General features: G+C 44.9%; 1 protein-coding gene across 4 annotated transcripts; it reads right to left on the reverse strand.

Annotated features, from left to right (window-relative positions):
- Positions 1–146: 146 nt before the first annotated feature.
- On the reverse strand, positions 147–19,401 carry HMGXB3 (HMG-box containing 3; the record flags this gene model as incomplete). 4 transcript variants are annotated; one of them, XM_082291762.1, is made up of 20 exons in its annotated part: positions 147–2,065; positions 2,774–2,983; positions 3,399–3,515; positions 3,902–4,035; positions 5,088–5,307; positions 5,893–6,077; positions 6,345–6,476; positions 7,035–7,162; positions 8,521–8,822; positions 10,469–10,618; positions 11,161–11,259; positions 11,836–11,933; positions 12,230–12,405; positions 12,759–13,174; positions 15,215–15,346; positions 16,882–16,980; positions 17,130–17,165; positions 17,653–18,216; positions 18,662–18,836; positions 19,256–19,401. In XM_082291762.1, the coding sequence occupies 20 exons, from the start codon at positions 19,399–19,401 to the stop codon at positions 1,595–1,597; spliced, it is 3,990 nt and encodes a 1,329-aa protein (XP_082147888.1). In that variant the 3' UTR covers positions 147–1,594. The 4 variants fall into 4 exon arrangements, with proteins under 4 accessions (XP_082147888.1, XP_082147887.1, XP_082147886.1 ...); XM_082291761.1 differs by lacking the exon at positions 17,130–17,165 and having other exon boundaries at positions 12,236–12,405; XM_082291760.1 differs by lacking the exon at positions 17,130–17,165 and having other exon boundaries at positions 8,521–8,819.
- Positions 19,402–19,740: the final 339 nt, after the last annotated feature.

The following is a 19,740-nucleotide window of genomic DNA, read 5'->3' on the forward strand; positions in this document are numbered from 1 at the left end:
GGCACATGGCAGCAGTCTCTGGGGGAAGTGCAATGCCAGGGTAAATGCAGAAGAGATTCAGCAGTGTTTGTGCCCTTTCCCCTGAAGCCATGCAGGTCTTGCACACAAAAAAACCAAAGAACAAGTCACTTGACCACAGTTTCACCCCAAAAATTGGAGATAATTTATTAAACTTTATCATTGACTGAAAAAAGTCACTAATGTCTCTTATAATAAGTTAATGTTCTTAACAGAAAAACCCCAAGCCATGATTACTGCATTTGCTCAGACTTAATACATTTACTTTAACAGTACGGTACTCAATAGGTTCCCCTTCACAGAAGGGAGTTTTCAACCACACCGCAAGCCTCAGAATCTTCCCCACTGCTCACTCAGACAAAATAAACTCCCAAGATGGCAACTTAGCAGTCTGGCATCCTGCTTCTCTCCTCTGCAGGTCACAGCAAACACCAAACAGCTTCACCACCAGCCATGGCCAAAGGGAGCTGCAGCAATGACAGCACAGCTTTGCACGTGCAGCCCCAGGTGTTCTTCAGGTGTGCTGCAGAGGCAGAGGTCTCATCCTGACTCCTTTCAAGGGGCTGACAAAGCAACCTGGGCAGCAGGAGACTCCTCCAACCCCCCAAGCACTGTGACAGCAGGGGCAGGGCAGGTGTGACACCTGACAAAGTGATGAGATTGCACACGTGGGTGCAGCTCTCCCAGCACATCCATGAGGGTGGAATACGGAACCCTGCTCACTCTGGTGACACTGCATTCATCGTTCCTCCTTGATCCCACAGACAGTGTTTGAGTGTCCTTCCCCTCTCCACAGCCACCCCTTGCACAGCACTCAAACCACCCTCTAACCCCTTGGCTGCCCTGGGGCTCAGTTCTTACCTTACCATACAGAACACACTCCACTCACTGCACCTTTTGGCTTCTAAATTATTAGTGCTCATGTGAAGGGACAAACAATTCTAGAAACTTCCTGCAGCCAAAGCACCCATAATACTGGACCCAGGTGTGCAGCCTCCAGGGAGGCTCCTCAGATACAGCACGTTAAAGCAGCACAGCTCCTGCTCAAGACTCCTTGCAGCCAATGCATATGAGAGCTCTGCAAGATTACCAAGCAGGAGTCAGTATTCTAAATTCACCTATTCAGAATGTTTTGGGGGAAATCTTTGTAGCCATCTACCTTTCATGCCTGGTCCCACACCCCCAGCCCTGCCACCAATAAGCACAAAGAAGTCAGCAAGCAAGATTCAGAATTAAAAAACCTGTGTGTGCTTGACCACACACACACTCCCTGCTACCAGCAACTCCTCTTCCCTCCAGCTGCAGGGAGGGCAACATCCCACAGCCCTGAACAGCAGGTCCATCACATGCCTTGAAGGCAGTTGCAGCCTTGTGCAAGGGGGTGACAGACCCATGCTCGCAGCAGCTATCACGATGCTATGGAAGCACAGAGCTCTTTGGTCAGTAACAGCAGTCAAAGCCACCAGCATCACATCTCTAACCTGTAAAAATAAACCCTCAAGCTAGACAGCTGCAAAAGCTGGCTCAGCCCACCCATCCACACGACCAGAGGGACACCAACAGGCTGTTTTGTTACTCAGCAACCTCTATCCTCCTCCTGCTTCCCCTCTTCATCCTCTTCTGTTTCTGTTTTGATCTGGGCCACCCCGAGCCGGTAGAGCGCGTCGCGGATCACCACCTCCCCCGGCTGGCAGCTCTGCACGATCTCCTGGATTTGCCTGTTCACGATTTCCCTGCTGGTGAGGAAGTCCATGAGGCGGTTGTAGAGGTAATAGTGCGTGGGGTTCTCGAAGGTGATGGGCCTCTGGCGCACGTTGCTGGTTTTGCTGTCATTGATGGCGGCGATGATGGCGCCGTACGGCTCCAGCTCGCGGCACAGGGAGATGCAGTGGTGCCGAGCTGTGGGATCCCAGGGGCTGCTCTGCTCCGAGCCCGTGTGGACAATTCGGCGCGCCAAGGACTTGGTGATTGGATGCTGAAGGGAGTGCTCAGCCACCGTCATGTCTACGCTGTAGTGCTGGTCCAGCAGTTCAGGGCAGGACACGTACTGGGGGAGAGACACGCACACCAGGTAGAACAACAAGTAACTTCCCCACAGCTGAGAAGACAAAACTATTGGCTGGCCAAACTCCAACCAACACTATGACCCAGCACAGAGGGAGGGCTAAATGACCCAGGCATCCCCTAAATGCCACAAAGGTGGCCTGTACACTCCCTCCCTCACTTGTGTGCCCTCAGATAACCCCAAGGCACTAGGAACCATCTTCCTGTCCCACTTCTCAAGGAATAGCAGGAGTTTGAAAGTGAGTTGCTGTGTCAAAATCAGTGATGTGCTCCACAGTTCATGATCGGAACCATTACAATGCACTCCCAGCACAGCTCCTCCTATTAAGGACAATTAATCAAACACAATGCGCCAGGCAACACACAATACGTTCTGCTATGCTTAGAAGTGATTCACTGGCAGAGCTTAAATCAGGAGACACTTATCAGGTCAAATTCACCCCTGGTGGTGTTCAAGGCCAGGTTGAACAGGGCTCTGAGCAACCTGGTCTAGTGGAAGGTGACCCTGCCTGTGGTAGGGAGGTGAACTGGACGAGTTTCAAGGGCCCTTCCAACCCAAACCATTCTGTGATTCTATGAAATCATCTTGAGGCACAATGCAGGTTACATAGGAGTGGGGGGTTAATTTTAAATCTCCCTTGAAATGTTTCCATACTGGACTGGCACAGCAGAGAGTAAAGATATAACTAACCGCTGGAGGTTCCATGGGGTCAGAGAAGCAGCCCTGGTTCTTCCCCCACATCTGGGAAGTCAGGCCAGGCCAGCAGAGGTCTGCACATAGTGCCACTGAAGAGGCTGTATCAACAACATACACTGGAGGCCAGTGACGTGAGGATACCAACAAGTCCACGTGATCCCGGGCATTTTCTCCTCTTACTATGTACTTTGAGCCACACACAACCTGGAAAAAAAGAAAAAAGATTAACATCAGCAGCACAATAAAACCAAAAACTTAGAGAAAAAAGCCCTAATCTTAAAAAAATTCAGCTTCCTTTCAGGTATTCCAGACTATACAGTAACCAGACAGCTACTTTCTCTAAAGATACTCTGTTTCCTCCTCATACACATTGACTTTGTCCTGTTCAGGAAGAGATGGTTTTAAACTGTACCTCAATAGCAACATTAAAACCAGGCTTCAGATCGTGAGATCTCCTGCAGGACCACTCATTTTCCAAGCCCCAAGGAACATGTTTCATTCCCAAGGCTCAGAGAAGCCCATTCCATAGCTTCTATTCAGTAAGGAAGTTCCATGCTGGTAAGTCAAATAGTGAATAGCCAGGGAACAAAACAAACATTGTGGCTCCAGCCTTCCTTACCTGATGTGGACACACTTTGTAGATTTTCCCTCCTGTGTGATGAGCAGATGGTGGTGTGATGCTTGTCCCATTCTGTACAAACTCATAGAGAGCCAGGAGGGAGTAGCAGAGCTCGTCCTAGAAAAGACAGGCCCCAGAGAAAGCAGCTAAAATTAACAGACTCCTGCAGAGCGGGAAAAGGCTGCATGCAAGGTCTCCCAAATCCTAATTTGCACATCATCCAATAACTTCCTAATCCCGCACTCAGCACTGTGAGGATGACAAGCAATTACACAATGCTGAGCCAATGACAAGGTAATTACAGGCTTCCTTTCTTCTAGCCCACAAAGGTTCAATTTATTTCATCAAGTGTAAATTATCTTATAACCTGCTGGCACCCATCCCTGCCCTTAGTGCAGTCAGATGAGAAACTAATTGTCTAGGAGGGCAGAAGTGGATGAGAGAAAGACAGTGAAGAACAGCTCCACTCCTGCAGGCTTGTATGTGGGCAAACAAGCCATTACCTTTGTATGTGATGCCTCCCAGGGGATGCCACACTGTGTCAGAAAGCTCCGCAGCTCTTCCTCACTGTAAGAGTTTATCAGCTCAGGCCTGAAGACTTCTTCCTGAAGGAGCCTGACCAAGGCACTCCCATTACCTGCAAAGGCAGGAAACAGGTCCCAGCACTCATTTTCAGGAAGGGAAGTTACCAAAATAATTTCTTACGAAGACTACAGAAGCAGAGATTGCACAACCCACAGCCAGAAAGAGAAGGCTGTGAACAGTCCTACTTGCAAAGTGCATCACAGCCCACACTTGTCTCGAGCCCTTCACTGCTGAGGTCACCAGACTGAGCCCAGCAGAGCTGCAGACTCCATAAACACTTATCTATACTGTCATTTGTAACCTTTAAATGACTGATGTAAGGATAACCAAGTGAAGAAGAGCAGAGATAAACGTGACTGCAGCCTTTGGACTGAGCAGCTCCAGGCTGAGCCTTCACATCTCCCTGGTTCTTTCTCTGGAGCTTCACTTCCACAAAAGCCCACGTAGCTCTTCTGCAGAACTGAAGCAGCTGCAGCCCTGTCTGTAAAGCCAACTCACATACTTGTTAAGCTTGCAAAGCCAGTTTTGCTTCTTATATCCAATACCTAAATTCTTAAGGGAACTGGGTGCTAACTGATCTTAGCTCTCAGCTCTGAGATTATTCCTCTCACTGTTTCTTGTTCCAGGCAGTCAATATGCAGTGGATACACTGAACGTTGACAACTCTGATCAGGACTAGCACACCACTCTCCTAGTCTTTTCTCAAGTTCTGTAAAATCTTACTCACCCTTTATTCAGATTGTAACATTGAGACACCAAGCACTACCTGTAACTTTCACACTCCAAGCATCAGTCTAACATGAAACAAACACCGACTGGCATTCAAGATGTGCTCTATCTCATCTGGGGTGCAATGCTCTCATGTCTCCCACGTCTCAAATGCATCAGAGCCCACCAGTGCATCCAAACTTCACAGGAAAAGCCAAGCCTCAAGCAGCAAAGTAGTATGAGAACAGCTGAACTCACTTAATGTTCCTGTCTTTTCTCAGCACACATAACTTTTGAAGTGTCATGCAATCAGCAATTCTTAATGCTAAACATCACCAAGACTCAAGTCACCAACACATCAAGCTCTCCCTTAATAAGCACAGCCTGAGCCATTACCTGGCACTGGCTGTGCATGCAGGTTCTTGTCCTTCTCTGTATTGATCACCACTGCTCCTCTCATCAATGGAGGGAAGAACGGAGCAACAATAGAGGCATCAAACTTTGTGATGGGGATGTTAGAAGGAAAAGCCACCTGCTCAATCACCTCCGTCTCCATCGTGGACCAAAAGTCTTCTACATTCACTTCACTTGATGGCAAGTATTCTGGCCAAGTAAACTACAGAGAGAAAGAAACACAGTGGTCAAATACAAATAACCACAGTACATTTGGCAGTTTTGTGTCAGTCTCACACAGGGCATGAGGACTATACAGGAGAGTGCTCAGCCCAAATATAACAAGATGATTTCAATCTCCTAAAGCTTGCCACAGCCACTTTGCATCAAGTAAGACTTAAAATTTGACACAAAAGTCAGACACGCTACATTCTCTTATTAGGGCTTTTTTTCCCCATTAGAGAAGACAGCACCTCAGGGAAACTTGAGGAAAAAAAGAATGTGTTCATGTCAAAGGAAGAAGACTACATTCAACAACTTCCATCCAAGGTTCCTACTGCCCGAGGCTGCTGGACAAAAGCTGAGGTCCAGGGACAGAGGATCTTGTTTTCCCTGAACTACACATCAACACCTCTAAGAGGAAGCACAGGCATTGCTGCTCCAGCCACATCCTCCTGTCACACATCAGCAGAAAGCCACTCACAAAGGTCTCATGTATTTATTGTGCATCACAAAGACCAGAGTCAGCAAAAAATCATTATGATTTGCTTTGAACATGAACAGGATGTGGATTGTGGGAAAAACCTACCTCTATATTTTTCAGTGCTAGGACATTTTCCGTATTCCTCTGGGCTATTTCCACCTTGGGGGTTATGCCACAGATTCCACAGATCATATCATTGTAATCCCGGACTGTCAGGCATTCAAAGGCCCAGTAGCCATTGCACAGCAGTTCCTGGAGCTGACCCTGCTCATCAGGGCTCAGGCTTTTTTCTGAAAAGAGAACATGCCACTGTTACAGTTCTCACTTCCTAAAGCCGATGGAGAGTCAGTAAGGCTCTCCTATGCAGGATAAAACCAAACCTGCCCTCCAGAGAATTGGTACAAAGAACTGGTCACAGAGGTATTGTTTGGTTTAGGAAGTGACTTAATAGAAACATACCACACTAAAATAGGTGAGGGTTGCCTTTTTATAGCCTAACAGTCATCACCAGGTCACAGTTTGGTGTGTTATGGTAAAAAGCAAGAAGGAAAACCCACCAGTTTGCTCCTGAACAGAGTCAAGGATAGTGCCAACAGCCACTCTGGGGTCCTCTCCAAGTTTAATGTGGTTTCGGATTGCAAACAGAAGATCCAAGCTCACTAACAATTTGTTACCCACATTGAAAAGGCCTGGAGTTAAAACAAGACAGTTATTGTCTGTAGGGTCCCAGATATTCCTCACAAAGAAATATATTCCTTACTGATACACAAAATACTCACATGAGTACAGTTTAGAGGATAATGGAAACACAAACAGTGCTTCTGCACCTCTGAAGTGCACAGTTCCCTGCTGAAAGATTATCTCCTTTCACAGACTTGTCTTTGAATTAAAAAAGCTACAAGGAACAGCTGCCAATCTATCTCCTCACTAGCCAACACTGAGAAACAGCACTGTCCAGAGATACCTCTGACTATGATCTCAGGGATTGCCTTGCAGAACTCAGCATTCACACAGACGAGACCTACACCAGTGAATCAAGGCAAGGTCTTCCTCACCAGAACATTCATGTGTTTTCTCTCATAAATATAGATTTACTTGCAGAATAAGCAGAAGCAATTAAAAAATAATTCAAATTTAGTACACTGGGAAGGGAACAAGCTTTTCTGTGCCTGGACAATGGCCTGATACAATCCCAAGGCTTCAGACCATAGTCATGCTGTATGTTGGTACACTCACATCTTTCCTACCTGTGTAAATGTCAGTGAAGCTATGGAGGGCCAGACACTGCAGGTTCAAGCACACTTTGACCTGAGCTGTAACCACCTGTAACCGATTGGCTGTCAGCAGCCAGCACTCCTGAGGACCAGCAAGGGAACTGCAACACACAACAAAAAAACCACTCCGAGTGAAGCCAATGGGTTTTTTAGTCCAGCCTTGCAGTAACTTTAGACATTCTAGTTAACATGAGTTAATTATTGTGTAAATCTAAGCCAGATCACCACATCATTTCACACCAAGAAAAGAAAAGTTATATTTTAAAGCAGATTTCCCTGGCAGAGTCAGGTCACTGCTCACATTCTTTTAACAGCACTAGACCATCCCTCCAGCTCCATACACTGGGCACATACTATTGGAGAGGTGGAGAAAACCTGTGGCCCCAGCTGCCCTGGGAGATGTATCTGTCCCATTGCTGTGGTGATCAGTAACACATTCCACCTGACAGCCTGTCCCTGCACACAAAGATTCAGAAAGGTCTGCTCCTCTACAGTGTAACTGTTGAGGGGGAAGTTCAGACAGGAGAGTGCCAGTGGCTGGAATACTGCTGTCCATCTGAGAAAACAGGAATCAAAGCCAAAGTCACCTCCTTCCCACTGGCAGGGCTTCAATTAAAGCCTGTGCAGGAACATGGGAGAGTCCAACATGCAGAGAGCACTGCAAAGCACTCAGGCACAGGCAAGGATTTACAATGCACATGTTGTTAAGTCCCAAGGTGAGGGAGAAGGTGTGAGATTGCTCCATTCTGAAAGAACTAAAGAGCATAAAAAGTATCTCTTCTGGGAAGATCTCAGTTCTAGCCTGACCAAAGCAAACATCCATCATTTGTATCAAGAATTTTTTTGTGGAAGAAAGAAACACAATGTTAAACTCCCTGACATTTTGCTGCGGGAAATATTTTAGATAATGCTTTTAGAAACAGGGATGTCTGGCAGACTCAGTGAGGAGATATCCTACAGGCTTTCATACAAATCTAGTTAAGGTAATCTAGCTTATGCACTGGGAGTTTCTGAAAGTCCTTCAGGTTTCAATTTGGATATTTGCTCCAAAAAAAGGATTCACTCAAGCACACGCTAAGAAATGGAAGGAATGAAAATATCATCAGCAAAAAGATCCACACAGGAAATATTCAGGCCAGGGAGAGAGAGAAAAGGGAAATCATATAATGCACATCTGTAAACCCACAAGTTTTCCTCTCTCAGCCTCAAAGAATCAGAATGGAAAACAAAGAAGGAATGACTAATGAAAATACTCTGTTTCAGTATGAAAAAAGTTACATCTAGACTTAGCAGTCACTCTTTGATCCTGCTAAACCCTTTCCACACACATTTAGCTTATTCAGTGTCACTTTCACCAGCTTCATCACCAGCAGCTAAAGCAAGTACTATTTCAGGCAGACTCAGAACAAAGAAAATCAGCATGAGTGTGGAAGAGTCAAAGTCCAAAGCAGAATCTTACTTCTGTCCCCCTTTGAACAAGGGGCTGTTACAGAGGAGGCACTGCACACATGGAGACTCGTAGTAGTTGGACCAGGAGGTTTGCTCGATGGTCACTGTCTCCTCACTCACGTTGGACAGGATGAGCCGGGAGCTGTTGAGCTCATGGATGAGGGTGAATATCTCTGCCAGCTCCGACTCGTTCTCAGGGATCTGCATCACCTTGCGCAGCAGCTGCAGCGTGGACTGACGCTGGATTTCCTTCTGGGATGGCGTTAGCGGCTCGCTGGTGTTCAGCACGTCCGACTGACCTGGACTGACCTCCTAGAAAGCAACATATGCAACTAGGCAAGCATGGGGATGAAATATTAAGAAGCCCAAAGAAGTCATAAAAGGCAGAAGAAACACAGTAGTAACCTTTGCACGCAGTAAACTTGACTTCTACTCTACTGCTGAATCAGTGACTCCACACAGGAGCTTCAAGCTCAAATTACTTTAACAAAAACACTATTACAGCCCAGCCCTTCAGGAACTCCTGCACTGCCAGACCATCATGGATTTGCCATTAACTGTTCAGTGCAGGGACTGGGGATCCAGAAGTTAAGGATAACCACCAACAGGTATAGAAACACTTCAATAACCCTCATCACTTGAGCCCCCAATCATCACTGTCTTTCTCCATGGGTTTTCAGGCACAGGCTCAGGGCAGCCGGCACAGCTGTCCAAAAGCTGGAGGAGCCAAGTACTAAATGAGAACTGGGGGCTGTGAGATACAGAACACACTTATCAATAACAATTGATCAGCTACAGTCTACCCTTCTCCAACTCACATGCTATCACAACAAAATGCACAAGCACAGGAGAACCAAACTCCAGGTGGAACACAGAGAACACAAACAGCCTGATCTGTTAAATCCCTGAAAATCTTCTGTCAACATCTCAGCTTAGTTTTCTGACTAGTCTAGCAATGAGACAAATGATCAGTCAAAAGCCCAGAGACAACAATGAACTGTGTGAGAGGAATGTTAAACACATCCAGAACCAGAAAAAAAAAATCCCAACCTAAATGAGGAAGAGACGAGCCACATGCCTCTCAGAATGCAAGCTGAGCTAAGCACACTGCTGTTCCTTGCACAGCTGTTTGTGTGTGAGTTTCACACAAGCCATCTCAGTTTGTTTGTGTTTTTAAAGAAAAAAACAAAACCACTAAACAAAGTTATGTTCTTCAAAATAAAAAAAAAAGGCAAGTGGATGAGTCATTACTACACAGACTAAAATTCTGCCTGTATGCTGAGTAGGCATTTCAGCTAAGAGCAGGAAAGCTCCTTTTTTTCATTTATTATTTTAAAAACATGACATTTCAGTATGAGAAAAGCTAACCTTTGAGACTGCAAAGGCAAAAACCCCAAAAAACCCCAGAATTAATTACATCCACATAGAACAGCAGACAGCTGAAAACGTATTTGTACATCAGAAAAAACCCTACAACCAGAAATAAATTCAGGTTGGAAGTAAAGCTGCTCTACAAACCCTTAAAAACAGGAAGCTCAAATACAAGATGTACTGACTTAACTGACACTAGCCCCAAACTGCCCACAAAGCAGAGCATACTTGGGAGTTTCTTGATGAAGTCCAAAGTTCAGCAGAGCTGACACAGCAATACTGTGACTTCAGGGTCAATTTTCCCAGCACGTACTGACACAACAGAAGCATTTTTAACTTAAAGAGACACCCAGTGGTAGTACTGGGTGTGCTCAGACTTACTCTCAGCCTGGAGCACCACTGCTACAGGAGTTGGAGAATACAAACATCACCACAGGTATTTTAAATAGGAACCATTCTGCTAGACAAGTTTATCATAATGAAAAAAAAAAAAGCCCAAATCATGTTCCCACAGGTACTTGAAAACTAAGGTACTTCTCTGCCCAGCTCACAACAGATGTGATAAAACAAGCCAGCCTGAACCTTACCAGGGATTTTGCTGTTTTCTCAGTCCTGTCTTTGGCAAGGTTGTATCCACAGCTTGGACAGATGCGTGGCTTGTGCCTGTTTGTATACACGTAACTGCAGGAGGGGTTCTTGCACTTCCCTCTGCCACGTGATGTTGCTAATCCCAAATCCTGAATGACATAAAAGAGATGTTTGCTGACCTTGACTTTTAATAGTTGGACTCCATGATCTTAAACATCTTTTCCAGCCTGAATAACTCTATGATTCTAAGCCAACAAGATCCTAAAAAAGATTATAATGTGCTTTTTCCCCACTTTATAACTTCTTGTTTAAACATCAATAGCAAGCCCTGTCACTTTGCACAGAATCCTTTAACTGGCACTTAAACATTCGGGGGCCAGTTCTCCAGACCAGAGGCACATTACATTCTTTCAGAAACCCCTGATTCTCCCTGCTGAATTCAAGGAGGGGATGGGGATTATGCATGGGGACATGAGTTAAAATCCATCTCTTAATAAGGTCCCAAACATAACTACAAAACAGAGCACGATCACCCTGGATTAGGTCTAGCGACAACACATAAAGTACAGATCATTTCATGCTAAAAATGAGATGTATTTGTGCAAGTCAGTAAAACAGAAGTCCCAGAACATTCTCCTCCCAGAGAGGACGCTCCCCATGGCAGAAGTCATGCTATTAGAAATATTCTCACCAAAGTAACTGTGCAACTGTACTTGTAGGAAGGGAATACGTCTGGTTTGACCTCCACAACTTTAACCTGAGATGCCGTGCTTGTCACAGCACTGTGGAGCTAGAGATTGAAAGCAGAAAAACAACACCCATCAGACACCTACTACTAAATACAAGCATGCATCAATAATCAATATCTATTAGCATTCTTGCCCCCAAGAAATTAATTAATGTTCATTTAATATCCATAATACCACAAGACATTGCGCATTACAACAGCTTTGCATGCTAAGACATTACAATTCACACAGATTCATTCCAGCATCTTGGCATACTCAGTCATACTTTACAGGTGAAAATCTCAGTATCCAATATTGCATGTCATTATCAAAGTACCAACAGATCTTCTGGAAGTAGCTGGGAGGTTCTCAAATTGTCCAACAGCATCTCTCATCTCAGTTCACACACTCAGCCACCAAGCTACCCAGCCATATCATATTTCATTCTGCTACCCAGCCATATCATAAAAACTGCCACTCACAGATCTCATCATCATAAGGCTGCTACATTTTTATATTCTATTTCTCACTCAGGTCATATCAGTCACCTGGGAGCAAAAAAAAACCAAAACCCAAAACCACAAACAAAACCCTCCCCTCAAAAAATCCAAGAAAACAATTTGCATTTAAAGAACAACCTTTAGCTCCTCAGCAGTTGGTGGCTGCAGAACTGACTGGCCCAACTGTTTCAGTGTACTGGGCTTCAAGCCTGAGGTTCTCACAGGGGAATGCTTGTCTAGAAGGAAGAAAGAGATGCACCAGGTTAAATGAGAGAAAACAGGTTCTGTTTCTTTCTGACATCTTTGGTAAATGCCACTATAGATAGCCATGTGAGATCTTTCCTCCGAGCTTGAAATGACCCAAGCAGGTGTTTCATGGCCCATTTACTGCACTCAGGCAGAGACAAAGTGTTTTTTTTCTAGCACTGGTAACCACCTCCCTTGAAACCTATCTTATTATTGACAGACACCACTTCAGCATGGTGAGGAAAGACAACAGCTCCCAAAGCACACCAGAGAATGCTGCTTTTACCAGTACTTGCAAAGGCCTGCCTGCTGCTTGGCTGCTCCGTGCTGGCTTCTCTCCCCACGCTGGCTGGAGCGGGCAGAATGGCTCGCATGGGTCTGGCTGCAGCCAGCAAGGAGGGTTTGGGTCTTGGTTTACTCTTTACTTCTTGTCCCTTGTGTGTAGCAGCTGTTGCATCAGTTCTGAAAAACAAGAGCTACAAGTGGAAAAATATTCCATTGCTTTCCCCTCAGCTTCAGTTTTCCTCTTTTCCCTGAACTGCGCTTTGTTAGCACACTAATCACAGCTATTGCAATAGAAAGAGACAATGCTAAGGCTGCATCTGCCCTGTGACTACAACTTAATTGTCACTTAAAAAAGTATTAGTTCTGATGGACAAAGACTAAAAGGAACAATCCTGAACTGGCACAAAACAGACAGCAAACACAGTAAGTCTGACAGGATGCACCGCCAACAGCCTTCAACTTCTTGGACTAGTCCCATGAGCACACAATAGACATCATATGCTCCCTTAACACATGGAAAACTGACTCACCCCACCACTGGCTTTTTCACAGAGGCATTTGGATTCAACACCTCAGAAGACGTCGACATTCCCAGCCCTACACTTCCTTTCTCTGCCTGCTCCGAAGAAGCGTCTGTTTGCCGCTGGCTCTCTTGGCCCAGCATCACTCCAACAGTGCTCCTCCTGTCTTCAGCAAGCACATTATTTGGAAGAAAGTGGCCCTCAGAGATGATCACTTCCTCCCACTCCATCTCAGGCATCTGCCCTCCGACAGGCACAGCATTCAGCAGCTGGCTGACAGCTTCAGAGCTCTCCAAGGAGGACTTGGAGGAACTCTCGCTAACGGCCGTGGGTTCTGTGAGGACTGACTGCTGACCTCTTTTAGCTGCTGGAGTTTTAAGAGAGGTGCCTGAATTTGGCTCAGATTTGCTTTTTGGTTGCTTTTCCTGGAAACAAGGAGAGAGTCACATTTCAGAGTTTTCAGCTTTCACAGATAAGCAAGTTCCCTGCACATACGCCATGTTTCCCATGGCCTATTTAATGCTGGATCAAAACAGCAAAATCCTAAGTGTTTAAGCACTGAATTGTATGGGAGTAGACAGACAGCATCTCCTACAACAGCAAAGGCCCTGCTAACATTGTATCTGGCCTTTTGGCCCTTTGTGTATTATTTTTAGACACTGTTTACTTTGAAGAATCAATCTTTCTTAAACTCCCTTAAATATCACCATTAGCACCAACACCACAAAGTCACCCACCACTCTCCATAGCAAGGACCAACCTCCCACACTCCTCTTTCACAGCTTCAGCTCTCTGATGCTGTCTGTTCTTCCACATTATTGAGGAACCAAAGGGAGTTAAGGCAGAGAATTTGCATCTTTTGGATACATGCTTTCAGAAAAGCAAGCATGTGAGTAAGCCAGAAAACAGGATTACTTAGGAAGTTTCTTTGACTTTAAAAAAAAAGTTACTTCCAAGACTAAGGCTACAGCAATCATTGTACTGGAGTCAACAAAAATACAACAAACATTGAACTGGAATACACAAAAATATATCAGACATAGAATCCAGAGTCTTTGCCATGATAAACACATTAATTCTAAGCTCACTGCAGAGTGCATATTCAGAAGAATAATCTAAGTTTTTTTTTTAATATATCTTTTAACCCTTCTAAGAATCAGGAAGGTGTATATATATATTTAGTTTCAGTTCTACTGATACTATTGCCAGTTAAAAAGAAACTCCTGGTGCATGTTTTTCCCAAGGTACGACACCACAAAAACAAATGGAACTGTATCTGCAAACCTGTTCCCAGCAGAGCAGACTAAGTCTGAACGATAAAAAGGAAAACTCCCTGTAAAACCTTTCAGTTCTAACCAGTGTAGGATTGAACAGGAGCAGACATGCCATGTTCAGGCAGGATCCAGAAATACTCTTTGCATTCAGCCATCTCTCTACCTCAGCAAGTTTACCACACAAAAGCAAAGATGTCACCATCACTATTTGTGCCCTACCACACAGGAAGCTCAGCCTTCAGCTCAGCCACCAGAGTTTGTAAGCTGCCCAAAAAAGTTCCCACCCCTGAATGTTTAATGGATCCAGACACAAAACAAAGGAGGCTCAGAACAAATCCATACAAAGCCACTGAATGTCAATGCCAATTCTCACACTGAGAACATCCTTTAAATTGTGCCTGTGGAGTCTTGCTTCAGACAAACACACAGCTGATCAGAGCTGACTAATTACCAGGATAGTGCCAAGGTTTAAGGATCAAGTGGGTTTTGCTGTACACAGCTAGCAGATATGCCAATATCTTAAGCAGAGTAGGCATCATGTGGAGAAAGACTCTTCCACTCAGACAAGCTTCACAACTCTACCAACACCTGGAAATTTCCTTCCAGCCAGAGGTCAGAATATTATGAATGATCAGACACAGGGCCATGAGACAAAAATACCCAGCACCACTTCAGCTTCCACTAGATCAACTTTACCAAAAAGCTCCTAAAGGATCATACACCTACTATAGTTGAGAGTTCCTCCTTTCTGCTAAAATAACAATGTTGAAAGACCACAGAAAACTAAATTTGTAGAAGAACTTCAAATGCAGATATAAATTACCACAAAACAACCTCCTGAGCTTATCTGGGGATGTAGCAGAATAGGCAATGCCTTCCAGTAACACAAACTGTGCAGGCAGAGAGCCAGAAGAATGTGTATCCTCTCAATGATAGAGTTACTAAATGCAGCCCCATCTATTTTAACAGATGCAAGCAGCATCTCTACCCAAGCTGTGGTGATTTCAGGTTTCACCTTGGCCAAGTGTCCTCTGCAATGGTGACCTGCTCCAGCACAAGCACTGGAACACAAGTGCAGGGATCAGTTCTGGTGTATCTGACCTCCTGTGCTAGATCTACAGGTCTAGAAGTATCACAGGCATTCACAAAAACAGCACTTTTTGTCTCAAAGTCAGGAAAGGAAAAATTTACCTTTGGGATCCATTTCCCTCCCAGGAAGTTCCCGCATGTTGGGCATTTTGGTGGCTTATGCCTGGTGACATAAGTGAAGGAACAGCCAGGATTGGTACAATTTCCATGTCCCCTGCGAGTATAGGTGGTTGTCTGAAACAAGAATTGTCAAGAATTTGTCTACAGACCCAAAAACCACAAAGCTGTGCTGATCACCTCCCTTTTCCTCATAAGCATTTTACAAATGTTATTTGGCAAATCACCAGCCTTCCACTGTTATTAATTTTATTGAACAACCACCACACAGCTGGGTCAGGGTGAGTCAGCACCATAACTACTCTGAGTCTAAATGCTCAGTCTACACAACAGCCTCTGGTATTACTAGAATTTAGATCAACCTGCAGAGCAGAGCTGAACAATGCACATAACCTCTTGGAGAAGCTAATCTTGCATTTACAGTGATATAACAGTTCTTTTTGAACATGAAAAAGTCATAGTAAGATGGCACAAAAACGATTCAAACAACAATCCACAGTGAGACAAGATGTGATTAACACTCAACACCAGAGCAACAAGCCTTGAAGACAAGCACTCATGATGCAGAAGCAGTTTTGTCAGTAATTTGTTGCTCTATGGGACAGTCAAGTATCCCCTGATCCTTCACTGTAACTTGCTATGAACTACTGAAACACGAGCAGCATCACCAGGCACTATTTATACAAAGAACTGAAGTATAACCTGTCATCTTCACCAGGACAACTGCATCAACACATTGAGTTTTTGTCAGCACAGCACTTCCCAATATCCTGTTCTCAACACTCCCGAGGGAGCTGTTGTACTGTAACTCCCTCACTAGGTACAGATTTTTTCTAGAAGTGCAAGTGCTGCTGTCAAAGAAATGAACCAATTTAAGCCAGATACTTCTCAGGAACAAAAACCTGAGTATTTCCATTCTCCCCGAGACAACTGGAAGAGCATCATGCTATGCACCACTATAAATATCTGCAGTGTTCCACCAGCTGGAAGCATAGAGAACCTGGAAAACAGGATTTGATGCTAGCTTATATAACAGAAGGAGCTGCAGTACTGGCTGTAAATGAAGTCCCAAAATGATTACAAAAACACAGGTGGCTGGAGTGGTTAGATTAGAGAAATAATACTATTTTTCCTCATGCAATAGGCCACACAACCTTTCATATGGCTTCTCAAAACCTTAGGTCATTGCTCCCCTCATGTGGCTCCCCCTGTCATGTGGCCAAAGCAAGAGCTTTGGAGTTCATGTTTTCCTGTCATAAGAGCAGATCCTTGCCCTTAAAGGGATAGGCACTGGCTTTTTATGAAAACAAATATGCGTCCAAGTAGTGGAAGTAGATGGCTACACAGAAATTGCTGTTGGCTGGACGTGTTCAATAGCTTTATCTACTCCATCTGTTTCCAAGAATTCCCTGAGGGAGAAGGCAGCAGAAACAAGCCCCTGCAAGACACGGTAGGAAGTCAGAGACCCCCTTTGCCTACACAAGACATAACACCAGGGACAAGAAATACATTGACTGATATGATGACTCCAAACTGGATTATCTTCAAGAACTGAACCATGAGCAAATCCTTCCCACTCTAATATCTTTAAGATAAATCTGTGACAATACATCCAAACCTGAACATACCATACAAGACTCTGAATTTCTTACCAGTTTAATTGATGCTGGGTTCTCCACAACAGAATGAGCTGGCAGAGGTAACATAATAAACTGTGTTGCAGGTGTGGAGGAGCTACTCTCTTCAGTATCCTAAAATGAAGTCAAAGGCAAAATACATGCAGAAGACAAAAGACAGGGTGACCCTTATCCCCCCTCTCATGAACATTAATATGTCTTAAGGACTGATGAGACCAGAATACAGGACAGAGCAGCAACCGTTTCAAAAGCAACGGCCTTACCAGATGTACTCTGGAAATTCCCAAACTCCTCACACCTTGAAACTGAAAACAGAGAATCCAACTCTTCACAGACTAAGGTTTTCTATGAGTGATCATTAACACCTCAGCTTGAAAGGACTCCCTTCTACCTCACTGCAAGCAGGAAAACAGCTATCAGGAGCACAGCAGTAGCATTTTTTCCTCACCAAAATCTTGCAGTGCAACTGCAGAACCCAGTTACTGGCACTGTAATACCCCAAATACTGCTATAACAAGCAATTAAAAAAAACTCAGTCATGTTAAGACACAATTCATATCAGCACAGGGCTGAGTCAATCTGCAAGCAGAGACGACTCAGTCACGGAGTTACTTTTGTATCATCGATTACAAAAGTTTCTGTTTCTCTCAGCACTGAGCACCAGCAGGTTGTACAATACAGGATCTGCTGCACCCACCGAGCATCTCCAGTAAAATGCGAGAAACAGCACTCACATGTTTCAGGCAAGACTCTGGCAGGAGTCTGAGTGTCACTGGAAAAACTTACCCTCCCAGTCACCACGGTCACCACAGACACTCCATCGGGCACCTGGGGACGGGCCACAGCGATGCTCCCGTTGGAGGTGTCTGTGGAGCTGCTAACCAGAGACTCCTCAATAACCACCCGGGCTGTCTGGTATGGCTGTCCTTCTACTTCCAAAGAAGCCTCGTCCAAGAGGATATCTCCAGACACTTTCTCTGTCACAGGCCCAACATAATGAGAGAGAACCTCCGAGGCAACCACTTCTTCTGCAGCCTTGGGCTGGGCAAAGGCTGCCGTGTCCTCTGCCAGCCCCTCAATGGCAATGCACTGCTCTGAGACACCGGCCTGGCCCGAGTCCACGGAAAGGATGTTCTGCACAGTGTCCCGGGACACGCTGGTGACATTCCTGGGAGCCGCCAAGCCCTCGGATGCTGCCGGGCTCTGTGTCACACACAGCTCCAGCGACTGCCTGCTCCTGTCTTCTTGAAGAGTGGTTTTGGGAATAATTATATAATCAGAGCGAGGGAGAATCTTACGAAAGCCTGGAATGTCAGGGACTACTGCAGTTCGAGTGGACGCCTTGGAGTTCTGTGGGCAAAACCAGAGGATGGAATAAATGAATATGAGAAAAGGAAGAGATTCAGTTCTCAATCCTGCTATTTTAATCCCTAAGGTTCAAACGGTTTCCTGAAGTAGTTTGCTGGGAATTTCTCCACATGACAGAGCCTACAGAATCCCTCTCAGTCCTGGTTTTATCACCCACTTTACCATCACTCACTCTGATGACAGGACACAAAAATAACTGCTGTGAGCGGGTACCAGACATATCCATCTTGGATTACAAAACATTCTCCCTCAAACAAACAGAAAGCAAAGGCAAGAGGCAGGGGCCTCACACAGGTTCTTTACAGGCTGCCCTGAGCAGGGATACAAACTGGAATCTGCAGTTAAACAACTCTCCCACACAGTGCTATGTAAGCAGGTAACTGCCTCTCTCTTCAGCAGCCAAAGAACTTCCAGAAAGGCAACTTACCGGGTCCAGTCCCTCTTTCTCTAGCTTGGCTTTCTCCAAGTAGTAGCTCTTTTCAGCCACACTGAGCAATCTCCAGCTCTCACTGATCTTTTTGTTGATTTCAGATTGAGGGAGGTGTGGAAGCTCTTGTTGTACTTTCAAGTAAATATCGTAATAGTAGAGAAGGTAAGCAGATCTGAAACACAACCAGAAATTGAAACATTAAGGTCATTCTACATAAATTCCTTGGGGAAAAATAAATCCACAAGGTTTAGGTTTGTAGCAAGGTCATGTGACAAGAAAGTTACATTTAATTTAATTTGTAAGTGCATTTTTTGACCAAATGAAAACTCTCTCTCTGAGGAGAGCCTCTGAGAGACCCTCTGAGAAAGAGCCTAAGGCAAATTATTCTGGAGCACACAAACTCTAAATTGAGCTACAGTGGCACCTGTAAAGAATGTCTGAGCAGGCCCAAATTGTCAAGCTGATGTTTCACATACGATGTTTTACTCTATGAAGTGCTCCAAGCACACTGCAAAGTTCACTCATGTCAGAAACAAGGAAAACTGCTCCCACACCCTACAAAGGAGCTAAATGAAGGCAGAAAGAACTCACCGAGGCTTCTTGGCTTTTTCTCCATGATCGCCAGCACTTTTATGTTTCTTCTTCTTCTTGGATGGCACTGGTGATGCGTAAGTGTAAGTGCTCTCTATCTCCTCCATCACCACAGTTACCTCAGTGCCATCATAGGGAGCCTCCATGGCTAAAACACATGTTCTGTGTTACACTCTTGCCAAGTTATGTAACGTTTCTCCCAACGAATAGCACTTTTAATCACTTCAGTAAACTGACAGCACTGTTGCCATATAAGTTTGACTCTAATTAAACCAAGATAACTATGTGATCTCTATTTATCTACTTTTAGAAGGAAAAACTTCTGTTCTTATTACGTCAATACCATCAGTTCAGTGCAGATACACCGCGTCTGCATTTCCAGAGCTGCAATTCTACGGGGAGCTCTCAGGTAAGTTTGGTCACCCAGAAGGAGCCGTACACCCAGCCAGCAGCTGTCTGGCTACAAGGTGCCCTATCACAGCCAC

The sequence above is a fragment of the Coloeus monedula genome (genome assembly GCF_965178545.1).
Source record: "Coloeus monedula genome assembly, chromosome: 15".
In the NCBI taxonomy this organism is placed as follows: Eukaryota; Metazoa; Chordata; class Aves; order Passeriformes; family Corvidae; genus Coloeus; species Coloeus monedula.